The 20,273-nt window shown below is 39.0% G+C and overlaps 1 protein-coding gene across 14 annotated transcripts in view; it reads right to left on the bottom strand.

Annotated features, from left to right (window-relative positions):
• ome (dipeptidyl peptidase 4 omega) overlaps positions 1–20,273 on the bottom strand; it is a 304,004-nt gene that overhangs the window by 8,008 nt on the left and 275,723 nt on the right. For all 14 annotated transcript variants that reach the window (XM_067348239.1, XM_067348241.1, XM_067348240.1 and 11 more), the window contains 3 exons: positions 9,611–9,833; positions 4,638–4,825; positions 713–907 (listed from right to left, as the gene is read on the bottom strand). In XM_067348239.1, the coding sequence (XP_067204340.1) occupies positions 713–907; positions 4,638–4,825; positions 9,611–9,833 (606 nt within the window). The remainder of the gene's footprint in view (positions 1–712; positions 908–4,637; positions 4,826–9,610; positions 9,834–20,273) is intronic.

Below are 20,273 nucleotides of genomic sequence, written 5' to 3' on the forward strand. Positions count from 1 at the left end.
GCGGTGCTTGCGCGCGTTTATGGACGCGCGTTCGGGGAGCCGGAGTTAGATTAGTTAACTTGGGGTTTAGCGGATTACCCCGATCGCGTGGCGATAAGTCACTTCGGGACGCGACGAGGTTTCGCCTATAATTAGGTTTGTCCTGAAGCGAAACTTTGTTCGCCGTGCTTTTAGGGGATGATGCTGGACGTGCGGGTTCGGCGTCAGATTCCGCCCGCTGAAGGCGCGCTCGTTCGTTACGCGACCGTCGAGAGTTATCCCGCAACAGCTCGCTAAGTGTACGTCCGAGGCAATCTCGGGTTAACGATGTAATGTTTCTTCTACGTCTAAACGAATATGCGCCCTAACGTTAAGCGCGAGGATACGAGCGCGTTTGTTCCGAGTTAGGCTTTTCTCGAAAAAGAAAAGTTCAACTAAAATTGAAGAAAGCACTAAACCTTAAAAGTTAATAAAATGAACGATAAACATTTCTCGCGCGCTCTCACTAACACGGTTAAATTAAAAGTTGCAAGAAAATTTGTCACGATGAAAGAAAGAACGTTTGGGAAAAGATTTTATTAGATTCGAGATTTTGAGAGAAGAAAAATTAGAGTTATTGTTGTTAATTTGTTGATAAACGTTTATTTTTTAGCAAATTGCATTCGTTCTTCGGCGATTAATGTTGAAAGTTGACGCTTATAAATTTGAAATTATTTTGCAACAATGGACTCACCTAGTGACGTTGATCTGGTCGATAATTTCGACGGTGCCGAGGTGCCGGTACACAGCAAACATCATGTCGTTACCCATTAATCCGGACCCGCGGCCATCAATAGCGGCATATATGATACTTTTGTTTGTCACAAGATACGTGCCCCAGTCGATGTTAAATTTCTCCGTCACCTGATACGAATCCGGTCCACCGTATCTGAAAAGCAGACAGATTGCGTGATGCACATTTTAGCGTCATATTATTGTCGCGACATTTTCCGATCGTCTGCGTTTGCTCGCAACTCCGCGTACACACGAATTCGCTTATTTTACGCAATGCTTCACTCTTTCACATTTGTACGAATTAAAATAGAAAAAAATATATGAACAACTTTTATTGGTCAAATCGGTCTGTTTCTCGAGTAAAAATCTTAATTCTACCATCGCAAGCAGACTTAACAGAATGGCCGGCAATTTTCCTCGTTGTTTAGCGTATAATTTTCTCGGCATTCGCGCTCATTACGGTCGTTTGCGGAAAATCTTGGTGCCATTTGGGAGACTCTCGTGAAAGATGTTCGAAGAAGAAAATGCACAAAGAGAATCAAACCGCGGCGAGAATTAGGAAATGGAAGTTCGAAGGCGAAGATGGCTTTTCTGATACGGCATTTTCCAGATAGCAGGGTCGACTCTGACGCGGAAATAGAAACGGATAGTAACGATCCCAAGGATGGCGTGATATAAACGCGAATGTTCCCGAGAATGACGCGATACGAGGCGCGACGGTATCATGAAATGTCATAACGATCGAAGCGAAGAATACTGTAATGATAACCGATGATCTGCTCTATTGATCGGCTCGTGCAGGAAAGCGATAAATGCCAGTAGAAAAAAAGTAAAAACGCTGAGAAAACAAATAAATCACTTTTATAATCGATATAATTAATGTAATTAATCGGTGTTAAGCCATAACAACTTTTCCGACATTTTAAATTTGAGATTGACAAATGTAGTTTTAAATTTTACACGTGGAAAAAATGATTAATGTTTCTTTGAAGTCTAAAAATTATTTATGTACTCTTTTTTAATTATATTTTAATTCGTGCAAAAAATGTGAGCATCGTCGGTTTAACAAAATATATTTATTCAAATATCATTAAAGAATTAGCGCTTCATATTGCGCTTCAAACTCGCGGTGGATAGCGGATATTATGCTGATCCACAGCGATCCCTGTAATACACGTACGTAAATGGCGTATAATCCCGTGCTATTTTCGTAGACAATGATGTAATCACGTGACAGTACTTTATGTCCTTATAATAAAGTGAATTGGATAAAGTGGATATGAGAGCTGAAACGCGATATATCTAACAGTGCTTTTCATCGTGCCGATGTTACTACATCGCGGCGACAAAGACTGATACCGGGGCTCACATGGAAAATCCGTCAAGTGCAGAAACGCGTGAAAATAGAGAACTAATGTCATTAAACGGTACTACAGAATCTTAAAACGTTTGCCGCTACTGTATATTTTACAAAGAGAAAAAAAGGAGAATGATCCTTTCTAACGCAACACAAGAAATTATTTCTTCTTTTATTATTTTACTTACTGTTTAAAATATATTATAATAAATTTAAACACTAACGCAAATATACAACGCGCCGTTGAAAAAGTATCGATAACGATAACATCTCATGTATTGTTGCTTTCAATTGCCTCTTTTTGTTAAATTTTTTATTTTTGACATCAAACAATAATAGTTTGAGGAGTCGCGCATTCAAAATATAGCAGTTTGTTGATCTGCAAATATTAAAAGAAAATATTTGTTTAACTGCGTCTAAAAGATTTGGCGTGGAACCCGATAAACCATGAACCACGGCAAAAATGGAATGTATCATGAACGCTGAACATCATGGATCGATGATTCAGACATAGAAAATTTAACTGAAAACCAGAGAGAACAAGCAATTGCCCGAATACATGCGATATGTGAAAACTCCGCGCGATCCAATATACCGTTTCAAACACAAGGACAGTACAATTACTCGACGATAAAGCGAACGGTAGAAACTCAAACTTCTCTTCATTCGCCATCGTCAAGCGAACGAGACGTATCCACTGCGGCAATTGCGATAGCTCTTCTATGAGCTTAACTTTTAATTGCAATGCACCACTTTGCAACTATTTCGCATTTTTATAGTCGGTAAAAGTTCACGTTAAGCACCAATATGGATAGTATGACATCGGCGTCATTATTACATAAATTTAAATCGTTAATTCTTTATTAATTGTCCACAAAAAAATTTTATTAAAAGTATAAATGTGTTCTATTATTTACCTTTTTCTTGCGTAAAAAAATATTAGAAAAATTTTTTAAATATACAAAAAATTAAAAATTTGAACAAATTATTATTAAAAGTATAAAAAATCTAAGAATTATCATATATAAATTAAACTCGTTCAAAAACTCTTTGGAAAATATACTCGAATTATTCTAAAAATAAAATGCTGCTATTATCATTGTTGAGATCTTTTCAAGACTTCAATATTAGATATATAAGTATTTGTGATTTTATATCTATCAAATTAAAGTTTGACTACTTCAAGCAAGAGGAAAACGATCGCATTACTCTCTTTGCCTAACTTAACCGTTAATGCGCAACGGAAAGCTTGCACTTTAGGGACGGACATCGTAGCAACTTCTACATAAGGTCTTTCAAAAGTTCGAGCTTGGCTAGGACCGCCTACAAATTAGGTGTTATTAGGATTTACGCTGAAAAGTTATATCGGCCTCGAGCGTCGTGCTCGCCGGCGACGCGTACATGTGCTTTTTCTGAACGCTAAAAAAAACATGAAAAACTCGCAGACCTTTACAAAATAATGACTAATAATTTTTAAAAAGAAAATCCAATTGTGCAAAAAAAAATTACTACCAATTTGCATGAATGTAACTGGAAAAAATAAATAATATTTTTTACAGTAGTTTTGATAATATATAAAAGTATATGTTTCTTTTCGCGTGAATATAAATGTATTAAAAATATTTAAAACATAAAAAATATGATGCTTAAAATATCAGGAAAGTAAGATCCAAAAATGGAATGTGAGTCAGACGCATGCAAGACGCCATATGTTTTTGATTTTCAAACCTCTTTTTTTTTATCATTTATTTTTTCACTAATATGGTCAGAAAAAATATGAACGTGCCGAGCAATCGATAATATTACGCTTTTATCGGGGAAGCTGCTGAAGTTTTCGTTCGTGAGACTGAATACGGAATGACTCATCGCTTCGTGGTTTTACATCCCGTCCTAATTCAGGCCACGTAAAGGAGAGCTCCGTTTTCACGTCACGGTGCAGATTGCGTTCCGCTGCTACACGTTCGTCACTGCTCTCCATTACGCTTATCTCGCGAGTGCATTATGACGGAACCGATTGATGATGCCCGCGAAGTGCGTTGTCACATTTCTTGTCGTGATGCGGAAAATATGGGTGCTTTTAAGTTGAACGCTGAGATATACGCGACGCCGAAAAGTGGATGTAAGAACTTTGTTAGTTGATATGTGGTTAGAAAGTACCTTCGCGTTGAACACGACAATTCGCCGGAACATATGTATCTAAACGATCTAAGTATGAGTTTAAATTGGTCGAATATGCATGCGCGCGTGTCTTCCACTGAAAATCTCGAGAAATCTTTATAGTACTTGCGGGGCCAAGATGACTATATAATGCATATATTATTAAAGTTTCCGTCTCAATTTATGTTTAATAATAAAATTTAAAAAAAATTTTATTTTATTTATAATACCATTAATTGTAAGACACATAGATAATGCATTTTTCTATACGATTAAACGAATTATGCAATCTTACGCAGCAAACGTGGAAAGTAGCGATCGTATATATCTTTATCGGAGAGAGAAAAAATTTCTTTTGGAGAAAACTTACACATAAACCAGCATGGGATACTTGGTGGCGCCACTCAAATCAGCACCGGGTGGTATCAGGAGCCTCACCTGGGCGTGAAAGCCGCCGGGAACCGGGATTTTGTATCTATGGACGATTGGCTGCGATCTCTCGACTATCACGTCAGTCACCATGGCGTTGTCCTCCCATACGAAGAGTAGCGTAGAATTCTGAAAACAGAAAGTATGCATTCACATAAGAATGGCGAAACCTTTGAATTAATCCAACGGCATAGATAAAAATCTAGTCTTTATATTTGTATTTTATGTATAACAAAATCTTTATAATATGAATAGATATTCTTATGTAATTTGTAGACAGATTAATCTCGTTCGCCAATTTGTATGCAATGCGCATCGTAATAAGCGACGCATCCATCTTCCTAACGCCCGATTTTCCTCTCATCTTTATCCGCCTCTTAGACACCATCAATCGCCGGTCACTTGCCGGCTCCGACGTCGGCATAACCATAATAGATTACACCGAAAGCAGAGAATAACACCGTCAACACATTCAGAAACACCGCAAACTTGCGGGAAAGTTGTAAGACCAGAAGAACGTTTAGCGGTTTGCCTTACCCAAAGTGCTTTGCAACTTCAGTCGGCGTTCCCTCACCACGGTTTGCTGAATCGGAATCGATTCGGTTCAAAGGGCGGCCACTTGTGCAAGTAGTTGTCCGAAGTTTTTTTTTTTTCTTTCCCTCTCGTCGAATGAAAGGGGAGAAGAAGGTGCGCGCGGTATATAGCCCGGTAAAAAATTGCATTAGAAAAGTCGAACGATCCGGCGAAGGCGAAGGGCGCTCCTCTCGCTTGCGATTGCCCGTCGAAGTTGCCGGATGCGTTTTTGCGCCGAGTTTACCCGCGAGTTCCATGCCCCGGGGGTCGGGGCAAATGTAGCGCGCAATCTGCGCTTTTGTACGCCGAGCACTCAGCGGAGTTCGCCGTCGTTTGACGGTGAATCTCGATTTTGCATCGCGGCGAAACTTTTTCCCAGGCGCTCGCCGCGCGGATCCGCGCGCTGCCGAAGTTTCCCTCGCTGAATGACAGGCGATCTGTGTGAGGTTTCCGGCTTTTGTGAGAATCTCACGGTGATCGCGATATGACACGGCGATATCGATTTTCGATTCAGACGCGGATAAATTTTTTTTTCTCCCGCTCGGATGTGCTGCGCCCGGGTATATCGCGGCAGTAAATTCGCGTGTATACTGCATACAGCGTAAAGTAAATTGATCAAATTTTAAAGAAGAGCGACAGAGTGAGTGAAGAATGACGACGCACTCGCTGAACTTACGCGCATGAATTTAACGGAAGTTATTTATTGTTTTGCAAGAGCGACATATCAACCTCCGTGAAAATTCATACGACATCGAAAGCGATCGTTAATATACAAGAAGTTAAAAAGATTTCAAATAGATCGAAAAATTTCGCTACTTAAAATATATACATACGAATTTTTAGTCACGCGGTGAAAAGTCGCTTCAGCACAATAGAAAGTAACGAAGTGGAATAACGGAAGATTGAACGCCATCAATTGGCATCACTTTACGCCTTTTGTAAATTTCGATAATTGCCGATATCATAATATCGATGTAATTGGATCGGCATGCAAGAGTGCTTCACAAATCGCATCAAAGTGCAGTGAAGATCGACAAAGGGATTCCAGAGAGAATTTTGCACGTGCGTGTTTGCGACTTCGTGCACGGATGTGCAATATTCGCGTAAAACAAATTACTCTATTATTCCCTGCAAAAATTTCATTAAAAACACATATTAGCATGTAATTTCAAAGCGTTCTTTTATACGGAATATTCTGAATGAAAATGAGATATTTATAATCCGTTAACGAATGTTTTCCAATATTTTGATTTACAAAACGCAATCCAATCTTTCATAATTTGTCAGAACGATAAATAAAATAGATAAATCTTTCATTGTGATAATAACAAATTTCTAACTAAAAAAAAAGGAAAAATATAAAAATTACAGATGCGATAAAAAAGAATTATTTCAAACGAAAAATTCACTAATTACACTTTGAAAAGAGTGATTAACAAGACTTCAAGTACCGTTGATTGCGTGGTCTAAAATTTAACAAACGCCACGCTTCCGCGGCACCTTCCAAGCGCATTAATAGATTATCTATAATTACTCCACGTAGACGTTACGAAGCAAGAGAGAAATGCAAGGATTTATATCCGCATTAATTAAAACCGAAGTTGGAGGAAAGCGTCAGCGGATCGATTCGTGTGGTTCGAAAGCGCGAATTTCATCGGCAAGGTCGCTCTTTAACGTAATTGGATTAGCGTTCATTGTCGACGGCTCCCCGGGCGAGAAGACCAATTATCAGCATTAAGCGGCCGTGCGAAAATAAGCGATAAAAGCGCCGGATAGTCAGATTTTTGCTCCGTCGATCGTGATAAAGCACGTGGATTCGTTCTCGACGTTCTTACGTTAGCCGTCCGCCAAGTCTTCGACGACTTCCATTTCTCCTTCCCCGTCTGTCGCTCCGATAATCAGATTACAAATGAGATAGTTCGATGTATATCGAACATATTTTATATTTGCGCAGGCAAATTGAGACATTTTAAAACTAGGTGCAACGTAATTTAGGTTTCAACATAATTACGTGCCTATAATTTAGATTTTATTATATTAGAAAACTTGATAAAAGAAAAGAAACTTATTATTTAATAAAAAATATTAAAATTTTACTAATATTGAAGATAAAAAAGAAGCAAAAACTAGAAGAATATTAATCACTGTTGCAAAAAATGTTTTATTATATTTTTATATTTTTTAAACTAGAATTTTTCTGACTTAAATATGGCACAAAGCAGAAAACGCACGTAATTTTCATTTCAACGGAGATTCAATTATTACAAATGTTAATTTTTTAAAATTTGCTCGCAGACTCCTTTATGTATGAATAATCCGCCGTTGTTTTTGCCCGACCATTTTTTTCTCGTCTCGCAATTTACGATGCCTCGACCCGTCTGTCACCACGGGAAGTCGACGGAGGAATTTGATTATCGAAAGAGTAATGAAACTTTCATCCGACCGCAAACTTTTCCTCCAAGGTTGGCGGAACGCGCCGGTAGATTGGCGAATAAGCAAATGGATGGATAGATTATAGATAAACTGGAAAGAAAGAAGAGAAAGGTCGGTCTTTAGGAGAAAGAGTGCTTCTTTAATAGACTTAGACCCTTATGCTAAAGTCATCCCGGATCGAAAATTCATCGGAAAATTATAAGAACAATACGATGGATGTTGTTTTCCTCAAACGTAAATTTATATAACGACGAATTCATTTTAATTGGACATTTCGATGTTAAATTGCGATGGAAATCTCGTTTAATATAAAATTATTAAAATTGCGCAAAAGATTCTGTTATTTAATCAGCTTTCCAATCGCGCCTCATTCTTTTGTGACACATATAAAAAAAAATAACAAGTAATGAATTTTGTTTTATATTGTAATGTATTGTCCACTCTATAAGTTATTAAATTTATACGCAACGCTTCTGAATCGTCGATTCCAGCCAGCACACACTTGTTGTTGATTGCACCATTTCTCTCAACGTGTTTTATTTACGTAGCGAAATTGGAAGTTGATACAAAACGTGACCGAATCGAAAACGTTTACGGACAAGCGGTCAGATAGCGACCATTCACACTGGAAAAGTAAAATTTCGACAGCTTGTAGCGCCATCACTTCAATCATATCGATGATAGTTTATTTTAGAGTTTTTCGATAATTCATCGCAAATAGTTCGTTTTGCATTTCTCTGATTGATCACTGTAAAATTTCTAATTGCACTGTCGAACATGCGTGACAGTAGCACACGCGTTCGCGTCAAAATACACGGCTTCCGCTTTGTGTGTTCTCTTTCTATGGTGGGGATACCGGTTTCAAAAGCAACACGAGAATATTTACACCGAAAGCACTTGCAAGCTTAACGCAGCGTTATTACGCCGGTTACAGCGTCGCGCTACGCTCCGTGTATCATTCTGCTTTTGCGGAGTCACCAACAATGTCGCGATAATCCGTCTCGTCGTGATTTCGATCTGATTAGGCCGAACGAATGGTATCGCGAGTGCAATGTGTTTTGCGCGCGGAATTTCGGTCGGGCTTTGTACCGCCACGGCGAGAGAGTGCGGTGCGCAAGCCGCTCGTATATTACCCGCGCGGCAACGCCGGGGACTAAATCCCGGGTCGTGGTAGTACTTGCGTATTCTATTGCTGTAACAAAATTTATTCGATTCGACTGTCTGATAGCGGCCACCGCGGATCGTGTACCTTTCACTAGCAGAATTACGCGGCCGCGTCATCCATATGTCTATATCATATGCAAATGCGTGCGCGCGCGCGCACACGCGCGCGATACGAAAGATCATTATTTGCGGTTCCGGGTATAATGTAATAATTTGTGAAACGCGCGGAGAGTTACATCGACGCAAAAGCGAGAACAAAAGGAAATTCACAGAATCTACCTCCCCCTCTCTCACCCCCCCCCCCTCTCTCTCTCTATTCGTATCAAATTTGTAGAAATCCGGACTGCATACAACGTGATGATTGATGAAACGTATCAAACACGCTCCGCAACAATAACGTTGAACTCAAAGCTAGAATTAGAACGGAGAAGACGAGAATCCATACGAGATATCCATTACATTCTCCCGGTTTGTGAAATTGGAGTTTCACTCTGATGAGTTTTGTTCGCTATTTTCAAATTTCAAATTATTTTGAAAATTCTAATTTTACATACTCTTCGCTAAATTATCGGAATCATTTCAGTTTTTTCGTTCAACGTACGCTGTTAATTAAACGGTTAATAGTGCAGAACTCTTATCTCTGCGTATCAGTCGTAGCTTTCGGTTTAGCAGAAAATTTCTTGCAAATTGAACTTCGGAAACTGTAAGATCTACAGAGGTGTCAGCGCGGATGAATATACGCACCTTATTGTAGATGGATATGTCGGGTACTCCAGGCCCAGCGCAAGTGAGCACGTAATGCGAATTGTCAGTGGAGAATTTAGCGCTATTGTACAAACAGCGGCTGCCATCCCTTTCTCTAACAATACTGCAAGTCAAACACACCGACTTGTGCTCCGGATCCAGCAGGGACACTCTATATAAATGTTGAACCGCCGACTCGTGCTCCGAAGTGGCCAAATAGTATCTGAAAGTAAATAAAAAAGATTTTTCGTCCGATGAATAATAAGTGCGATCCGTCGTATTAACGGATTCGGCTTTGCAAGGCCGATTTTGACTTAACTGCTTTTAGCGCAAAACATTTAGCTGCTCCCAACATTAGCCAACATTCTTTTACACGGTTATATTTTTAGGCGATACAATAATTCGAATTAACTTTTCCATTATGTCATCATGCGGCATATTATTGCGAGCGGAAAATTATGTCGCGCGTTATCGCGATAACGTTGACCAGTTACTGCTAAGAAATTAGTTTCTTCGGCATCTGCATTATGTGACATGGAGAACACCTGTTGCGACGCTGAGATGGCCGAAGCGCGATAAGGGTTGGCGAAGACAAATTGTCCGGCAGCCCGATGCTACTTCACCGAGACGTATCCCGGCGAGGTATATTCAGCGGACTATTATCTCGCGTCTTGCTAATTTCCCTCTCCATCAGTTCCAAGATCTTCTCCTCGACTCCGCCAAGAGATTCGAGCACATCGCTAAACAGAAGTGCGCAATTTCCATATGGACCGTGGCGTCACGAGAACCTCCGTACCAATTTATCGAGTTGCTCCCGTTCTGAGCTATCAAGCGGCTACGCCGGCAGAATACTACCATTAGATACAATCAGAAAGCTGATGGTGTAAATTGCGGCCATTGACTGACCGCCGCTTGCACGTACCTGTGTATCGCTGATACTATTACACATTAATCAGATCCATTGTTCCCCGTCGGTTCTCAACGCTTTCGGCAAGAGCGCTACGTAAAAACAACGTTGCTTTTTTCTCCCGCCAAGATTTTATGCGATTGTACGCGACGTAACGAAAGTATTGATTCAAGTTTTTCCGTCGCTTTTCAGAGGTCGGAAATTTACATCTAAAAATGACTTGTGTGTTGCGAGTGTTATTTTACAATACGGTTTCACACACGCAAAAAAAGTATAATTTATAAATTTATTAATTATCGCGAATATTCGAGCAGGTAAATGTTTAAATTGTTCTAACAAATGTTATTAGCAGCACGTAGTAACTATTAGTGAGCAAAATTTCTGATATTATCTTTACATTACCTTCCGATTTATTCAAATATTAGCAAACTAGAAATGGGTTAAATCTGACGGATTATGTAATATACGTTTGACGATATTCGTATATCTTATCTATGCATATGCAAATTACGGTACTCAGCGATGCGGTATTGCGAATGGAATTGTTAAACGTATAAAACCAGCGGTGCTCATGACAATTGCATGATATATGATTAAAATTGTTTGAAAAATTGTTTCAAATATTTAAAACATTCCTAACATCAGAAACAATATTTTCTTAAAATTTTCTATCCAAAAATACTTCATCAATCGGACAAGAAAAATCGCAAAAATCTTTTAACTTTTAATTTATAAATTCATAATTCTGATTTATAAATTTCAAAATAAAGCAATCCGTTCTGCACACATTATCACTCAAAGTGTATTGAAACGGCAATGCCTTTAAACTGTCTCTTTCATTTTGCGATACATGGAAACATCTTGTATGAAATAATTAAATATTTGATGAGGGCCTCAAAGTTTCAGAACTAAAGGATAAAGGGTGTGTTCCTGAATCCTCTATTGCTTACGAAAACCGAAGGGAAACCTAGCAAACATGGTAAGTCGCTAGTAGTTCCGCTGAGCTGGTAAGATAGATGACGCGGGGTTATTTAGAATGGATTAATTCGAGCATCCTGTTAATTTAGCCTATCACATCAATCTTGAACGGCCTCGCGCCGTCATTCTCTCGCGCATATCCGAGAATTGCAACTTCTAGCGGTTCTACACTTTGCGCCTTTCTTCAGAAATGAAGATCGATCGATTTCAAGCAGCCCGACGGGCTCCGAAGAGATTTAGGACCCTCGGGATTTCATCTGGCAGCTGATACTTCATTGTCATAATCGGGGGTGATAGTATTATGGCAGGGGTTAAATTCTGCGGCTAGATAGTATCAGAGATATATTGCCTCTTTACAGCGAATTAGGGATTATTCGCAATAAACATCAAAGGGGAAACAATATGCGGAAGGGGATTACTGAGTTTCACAGGGAATATAAATGATAATTTGGCGTTGTTCAATCAATCATAACAAATTAAAATTACTCATCCATAAATTATATTGCGCAATCATAATGCGCAAACTAAAATACCCGATAATTACGGTGTTAATTAAGAATAATGGCACAAGGAAATCTTATGAATTCATTCCACGCCTCGAAATTTCTGCGCTTTCGTCTTTTATGAAATATTTCGACACATTTTAAAATTGTATTATGTTTACTTTATATGTATTTTGTGTGACAATAAAAAGGCCTAATTTAGGTCGAAACGTTTATCATTGTACATTAAGTGGAATTATACTGTATGAATAACTAGCAACGGCTCTTTTTGCCTTTTTATTTATTATTTATTTGATAAATTATATTGTAATTTTCAAATTTTTAGAAATTTCTTTCATCCTATAAATAAGCGCTATAATTATCGCAAATTAAATTAAAATTGTGATGCAATTACAAAGTTATAGAACAAATTATGAAACAACACTTTTTGTTGATAATTTATTTAATTACTTGAAAAGTTCTTGAAATTAAGTATAAATAACATTAATATAGATTTTGGATCGCCAATTAAAAGGTTTTTGAAATCGGTAAAGCTGTAATCACATTTCAACTGAACATGCATTTCATATCTTGACAGACGAATTGTATATGAAAAAGCTTTCCGCAAGATGAGTACGTTGCTACAAGATAATTCTCATACTAGTATTGTTTCAATGAAAAGAATCAATGAATTGCAGTATAATTTATAGTCGTCCACTTTATTCACCTGATTTAGCTCTGACTTCCACGAATAAAAATTGACCGACAAAAATCCATCCACAAATAAAAAAAATTTCTTTTTAAAGAGAAATTTCGCCAAATTAAACAAAAAAAGCAATTGTCGGATATTTTACAAATATCATTGTATTAACAAATCAGAGTTTCTTAACGATATAATGTTGATCCAAATTAAAGGAGATTATATTAAAAAATAATTTTAAAAAAATATAAATTATTTTTCTATTTTATTCCGATTCAAGTGACTCGCGTATATAATTACCGGTTACGTAATTTATCAAATTGTAGCAAATCTTTTTTAAATTAATTAAGAAGTATATGAGATAAAAAAAGAGAATTCTAATGATTTACTTGAACGAAATTGGTTCGTTCCGCTTGGCCGACTCTCGGATAACCGATAAAGTAATTTTTCTTTTCTTCTGGGCATTCGAGTCCGGTGCATTACTAGAATTGATCCTAGTACATTAGTTACTTGGAGTAATATGTCCGCCGCTACGCCATTTAATTACAGACTTGCAGCTTTGAGCGGCGAAATATAGCTCAGCCTTTTGAGAGTGTTTCTCAATGAAATTAATCAACGGATACATCGCCCGCACAAACTCGCGTGCGTGCCAGTTTTGTTTCACGATGCTCATGAAGTATTACCGCCTGGGTCCTACTCGCGCGCGACTCCGTAGTTCGCCGATTCGCGAAGTTTGAGAGTTGCAAAGTTAACTTGTAGTTACCGCGATATTAAAAGCTAATACCCGAAAGCTGCGAGCTGCGGAAATCCAAAACTAAAACCGGAATTACGCTGCATACCTCTATCGGAGGACCCCGGAGCGATATCGCAATATCGGCAAATTAAATGCATTTGTTGTATAACTTTTATGATATCCGCGCAATGCATTGCAGTTTGACTTTCCGATAAGCATCTTCCATTTGGCCACGTGTGTCGAAACGCGAAATCGAAATAATGTCAACATGGTCGGCGATTATTGGCTTCCTGTACCTCGATTTCGAGGTGTCGAAAGGACATATAAATTGAATTTGCTATTTCCACGAAACTGGAGCAAAGGCTCCGGCGACGTAGATTTTATTAAAAGTACATTAAAAGTACCCACAATTTTCATTCCAATTACATTTTCAACATTGCAATAGTTTTTTTTTTAATTATTGCTTTCTAAAAATTGAAATTGCTTGCAAACCTTATATTAAATATTGCCACTCGATTCAATTTTATCGCGTAAACAATTTTGTGATAAACGTCCGTTTACGTGCATCGGTGATGCAATAAACCTTCAACACCTCCAGCAATACGTTTATCGTTTAATTAAATTGTTTCATCAGCAGATGTTTCTAAGTATAACATTATTACAGGCCTGCATATATTTCCTGTTAAAGCAGCAATTCAAGTATAGCTTATAATTTAACTGGAACTTCTTTGCATAAGGCGGGGAACAAACGGCGCTATTTTACATGGTAATTTTCACGAGGCACGCGTGCACGAATTCTCGGTGTGAAACGCCGTTCTAAGTTATCTGTCTCACGGAACACGATGAAAGTTTCAACGGCGCAATTTAAAGTTGGCCTATCGCGACAAGCTGCGTCCTTCGTTGCAAGAAACCTACCCTTCCCAACAAACTCAAAGTATATCTATTTCAAGTTGTTTACTCATTCGATGTTAACTTCTTCAGCACGCTGTTATTGCTCGTGCTACACGTGTCAAGTACCATTAATAGATTGCGATCGCACGTACAATTTGAACACGTTTTGCAGAATTAAAAGAAAAAAAAAAAAAAAAAAAGAGAGCAACTTGCAACCGTAATGCTAATTTTAGTGCTTTCATTAGAATATTAGCTTAAAAATTTGTTAATTTTAACAAAATGAATTCAAAAAGGTCTAACATCACAGACAATATTTGTACAAAGCGATGTAAAACGATGATCCTTGAGTTTTTCATTGTGTCTGCAGCGAGGAGTCGTATGAAATGCTTTAACTTTCCTTAACCATCCTGTCAAGCGTCATTACAGCTTGGTAACCGTGTCTTTAATGCCGCGATCTCGAGTTTCATTATATAGTTTAATTACGTACGAACGGCGGAGTCTCGGGCTCCAATAAAAAGCGAGCTAGTAGACGAGATTACGGACCGTCGGAATGAGGACTATGAAAATTTAGTATGTATAAGCGCCCGCACGAGAGCAGTTTCACACACTCGGACAACCCCGAGAAGTGTCGTCGTCAGACTCGAGTCGAAACTAATGTTCGAGAAAAGTTAGGTAATTTGGCGATTTTAACGATGCAATTGATTAATTGATCTCCCGGTACACAGAAAGCTCGCAAATTATCTTTTATTCTCATTAGAAATGAAATTTGGTATAGAAATAAAATTGATTATCTTAAAACTTGATCACTGAATCACTACAATAGATATTAAATCCTTTAAGTGCGCTAAAAAAGTTTCTGCCGCAATTCTGCGCAAAGATTGATTTCCATTTTAAGCAGAGCGCGACAACTCTAACGTAAAATATTTTAAGAATGTAATTTCGAACGAAAGTATATTAAATTATAAAGGCCTAAAAGCAATTATGACGATGGACGCGCGATCCATTTCACACGGCTCTTCTCTCTCGCTCGTCTATATATTACAAGTTTACTTTAAATTATCCTCGCTATTAATTTCTAAAATTGAACTTCTGGCTGCGTTCCCAAGACTTTAACGAAAGTGCGCGGCTAACGTTGCCGCGGTATTGTCAGAACGATCTATGTTATAGACGGATATCAGAAATTCTTTCGATGAAGTAGCGAGTATCGTTATTGCTTCTGATAGTATCGACGATCGCGGGCAACTCGGTTATCCACCATCGTACTACCGTGTTTCCGCAAACTGATGGACGTTTCGCGGATTCTTTCATGAAACCATTATCCACCGGGTGGCCCCCGCGTATATCCATATACGTAACGATCGCTCGTTTACGTTATATACAACTGGCAATTGGACACATAGCGCGGCCCAGAAACGCTCGACGCGAAATAACCGGGGAGTTTCCTTCGAGAGCTTCGATAATATTTGTCGGTCCGCTCGACAGTCTCGAAGATACGAAGGGTCGCGACGCCTTTTGTGCTCCGTCGCGTTTGTGATTTCTTACCGTCCGTTCAAGCGAGCGGCGACATTTCATCGATAATAGTTTAAATTGGCTTAAAAAACGCTTTGATTGAATATCATCGTGTGTGAAAGCGGGTTGAACGATCACGTCTTATCGCGGACAGCTCGGTTACGTCAAAGGGAAGCGCGCATATTGCTGATTCACTGCGCGATCACTCAGCAATCTTACTTGTCAGCATTAAGAACGAAGATTTGATGATACTCTGCTTTTTTTTTATATTTCCTCGATTTTTCTGCATTAAATGTTCTCATCATTAAACCTCTCTGACTGCATTCTGTGAAAATAAAACTCCCTCAGAATTGAACAAAGGATAAAGTTTTGTTATCTTCTTGCCATTTGAAAATAAATTCGTGAGAAGTTTTTTCAGTTAGAACTTTGTTGCACTTGAAAAATTTTACACTCCATTTTAGTGCAAAGAAATTAGTTTCTAATTAAAAATTCAGATAGAATAATGTAACTTGTTAGTGTATTAAAAAAGAAAATTTCACGACACTACTTTTTGTAAATTTTCTTCATTTTATACGTTAAATATTCTCGTGATTAAATTTCAAACTACATTCCACTAAAATAGAAAATTCCACATTCTATTTTAATGCTAAGTTTTCCAATTGAAAATTCAGATAGAATAATGCGTATTAATATCTTTGTTTCTCATCACTGCTGTTTTTGGGTCTTTAAAAAGTACAGTATTTAGAGGTGTAGACACAAGGTAAGTTGTTAATGGTTTAACTTGGGATTAATAAGTTACTTTACCGTGCTTTATCGATTTTCGTCGCACATAACTTAAGCTGGGCGAGATTAAGATGTGACAGCTGCGTGACGTAATTCCTTTCGGATGATAACACCGAAAACTTTTGGCCAGGGGGAAAAGCTCAAACGGAGGTGATTAGCGTTCCTGGATTAAATCGGAATGTTCTTCCTCGCTGCGGAATCGTCGGGATGGCTCGTAGAGAAGGCGTCCAATCCGTCGAAGGAAACAATGCCGCGAACTTTTGAGCAGTTTATTCTAAATCTCGAACAGCGCAAGTCGGACGGAAGCAGCCGCGCCTTTGCATAGTGAGGGTGTTAAGAACTTTATAAAAGTTGAAATTGAAATACCGAGAGTGAAAGCCTCGCCCGGCAACAAGAGAACATCGCCGCATGAGCTTTAGCCTATTACAATTTTAGCTGGAATAAATTGGATATACGGACGAATGCAAAAGGCAGTGCTTGTTTCTCGGAACACGCTTTCGCCCGATATATGCGGCCGTTCCGTTTCACGGAACGCGCATTAAGCATTGCGGTTGTTATTTCATAATTAAATTAAAATGAAATGTAAGCCTTATCGATATTTCGCTACTACGAATTAAAAAGAGACGAACGCTAGAGACGTTAAAGAAAAGTTTTAATTTAATCCGACTCAGATATCTTATCTTAAATATCGCCGGCACTGTTAAATTCGCTACATTACTCTCCCCCCTTCTATCCTTTTTTCATAATAGTAATTTCTCTCCTGAGCACACTATTTACTGAATGATGGATGCTTGTGTGACAATAAAGTGACCAAAAACACGACGATGTAATTTATACAGATTGAGAACAGAAAAAGCCACTTAAGCCGCGAGGAAGAAGCCGCAAATCTGTGCGGTGAGAAAGAGAGAGATGTATCCTGCGGGATACATCGCCGGGTTCAGGGTTAACGAGTACGCGACGCGACGACTAGAATAATAAGGGCGGTTAATAGTACGGGCGTAACCGCGCGCGGTGTTTATCTCCGGGGTGCAGTGACGTTTCCATTTGGCTCCACCGCCGGCGGAGTTTTCGGAAACAGCTCACGAACATTTCCCGATGCATGAGCGGTTCTTGCGGTGCCGGGCTGTCCACGAATCGTTCGCGGGAGCTGGTAGATGGGCCGCGTCCGCGTGCGACGTGCAAACTAATTCAAGTGCAGAGCTCAAGATGTGCGACAACAATTCTAGCGCATTAAACGCTTCTAATGCCTCGCGACACGTGTCTCGCAACGCGATCTTCGATATCATCGACGATCCGGACGGTTAAAATGTGTGTCGCCGTAATTACTCAACTTTCCAATATCGAGCGCGATTCTCGCACGTTCTTTCCTAAGCCATGAAAACTTTTACGTGCTTACGAAAAGAGTGGTTTGATAACTGCGGCGCATAAAACTGCAAAAAGTTTTTCGACCAAAGCTGAAGCAGCAAAAGCATTCGGTGATTTAAAGAACGCAACTTCGGAAATCCTATCATTACGTCGTTTAACCGATTCCTATTTTTCTAAACGCCGATTGCACTCTGAACAGTCCTTTCCTCCTCCTTCCCGTCGAGTCTGGTATCCGATGGAATCGAATCAGATTGTGGAATGATATTGATTGTGCGAATCTCAAGATACTAATACGATGATGTGAACATACCATATCGATGCATTCCTGCAGATGTTAATGTGATCGTATTGCGGATTCCGCGCATTGATTACGCGTTACGTCGTCCACAAGCCGCAAACGCAACGCCACTGAATAACTCCTGAACGCCGCTCCGCTGTTTACACCGTCCTAATGATTAATTCATGCGTGTTACCCGAATACAGTTCACGTTCGTTGATACCCACTTTCTTACACGAACGATGTGTGCAACGAAATAACTTGGTTAAATTCATTGAACATGTGCGCGTAATGGCGGAACTGGAAGCGGACGCGACTCTTATCGTTAATCGAGGTTGGAACGTGGCGACATTGTTTCGGCATGCCGCAGTTTTGGAACGTGGCAGAAATTGTCGGCATATCATCAAGATATCTAAATTTCCATTTGTGGTAACCGTAGTGATATTTCTTTACACAACTGAGTCCTTTTTAATGTAATCATTTGCGTATTTTCATTTTTACCAATAATCTTACGTAACCACATTTTTCTTGATATAATTAGTTAGCTTTATAATTCAAATAATTTTTATTATAATCATGAGAGAAATTGAAAATGTTTGCGGAAAATTAGAAGATTGAATGGAAGATTTGTCGTCATTAGAGCTTGTTCTGAATATTTTGTTCACTTCGATCGCAAATTAGTTTAATTTTTATCCAGTCAACGTGAAACGCGATGAAACTTTAGACGATGTCATTAACGCTGGATGAAAGCAATTTTTCCGTGAGATGAAGTGGATCTTCCGATGGTCTTTCCGGGGGGAGGATCTTGAAGAAACGGCGCGGCAGGAAGTCGTTGCCGTTGTCGTCGTCGACAACGACGTCCCAACTTCTGATCGCGTGATCCGCCGGTAATTCGATTCCCGTCGGCCACTTCCATCGAGCGTTAATCGACCGACGAGGATTCCGAGACGCGGAAAAAGCGAATTCGTGCGACGTCGGCGAGCGACCGGTGCGGCGGGCGAGCGCTCGCTTCGCTCCTTCGACGAAGATCTCGTTTAATTTATGAACGCGCAATTAAGTCAGCCGCTTCTTGCGAGGCGGGGTCAACCTACCGAAAGGACGCACCTACGTTCCCTCTCACTCCCCCGTTCTGCAACCGCCACGACATCACGCAACTTTCCAGCTCTGCGCCATCGTCGTGGAGTTCTGCTTTCACTTCGCAAATTACTTCCGAGCCATTTCGCGCGCCGCTATCTTTCTGAACGTCATCGGTCGGGATAAATGCCCGGAAGGAGAGCACGTATCTCATGCTCAAAGACTCGTGTTACGGACTACGCACACGCACGCGAGAGCAGTTCTCTATCGAAAGTGTCGAAACCAAAAACACATTTTTCGGGAAAAGTTTGCCGAAATGTCATGGATGCACGCTTTCAAAATAAATTAAATGCTAATGTAAACGCTAAGACGTTCAACGAGTTTTCTTTTTGACGCAAATGTATGATTATAATTTTGCCATTAAAATTGTTTTACAACGGATAAGTCATTCGTTCATGCTAATTCGATTATCTTTATTCTATTAAATTACGCATCGGTAGCAAATTTATCGAGCTTTGGCGGTCTTAATTCGCAGTTACTGAAAAGAAGCTGAGATTGTTGGGAAGTTTCCGAAGAAGTGCAAACGTAATCTATTTGGTTCAATCGCTAATAGTAGATTATCGAAGTTTTAAGTAATTGAACTGATTTGGCTTCTTGCAAGAACTTTTCTATCAAAGCCACGAATAATTATATCGCCTATATAGATTTCGATTCCATTAACAATTTCTTGTAATATTTCTTTGATTCGCATATTAATTTTTAAATTACTCTTGCACCAAAAATAGTGCAGTATTTTAAAATTTTTTATACAAAATTTTATACAAATTGAAATAGCGATATTCTGCTAAAATTGCGATATAAATTCAAAATAAAAATAAAATAAAATAAAATATAAATACAATGCACATGTTGTCGATAAATGTAAAATTCAAGATTCTAAATATCTTAAAAAAATTGTTAAAAC

This window comes from Linepithema humile, chromosome 1, assembly GCF_040581485.1.
Source record: "Linepithema humile isolate Giens D197 chromosome 1, Lhum_UNIL_v1.0, whole genome shotgun sequence".
NCBI lineage: Eukaryota > Metazoa > Arthropoda > Insecta > Hymenoptera > Formicidae > Linepithema > Linepithema humile.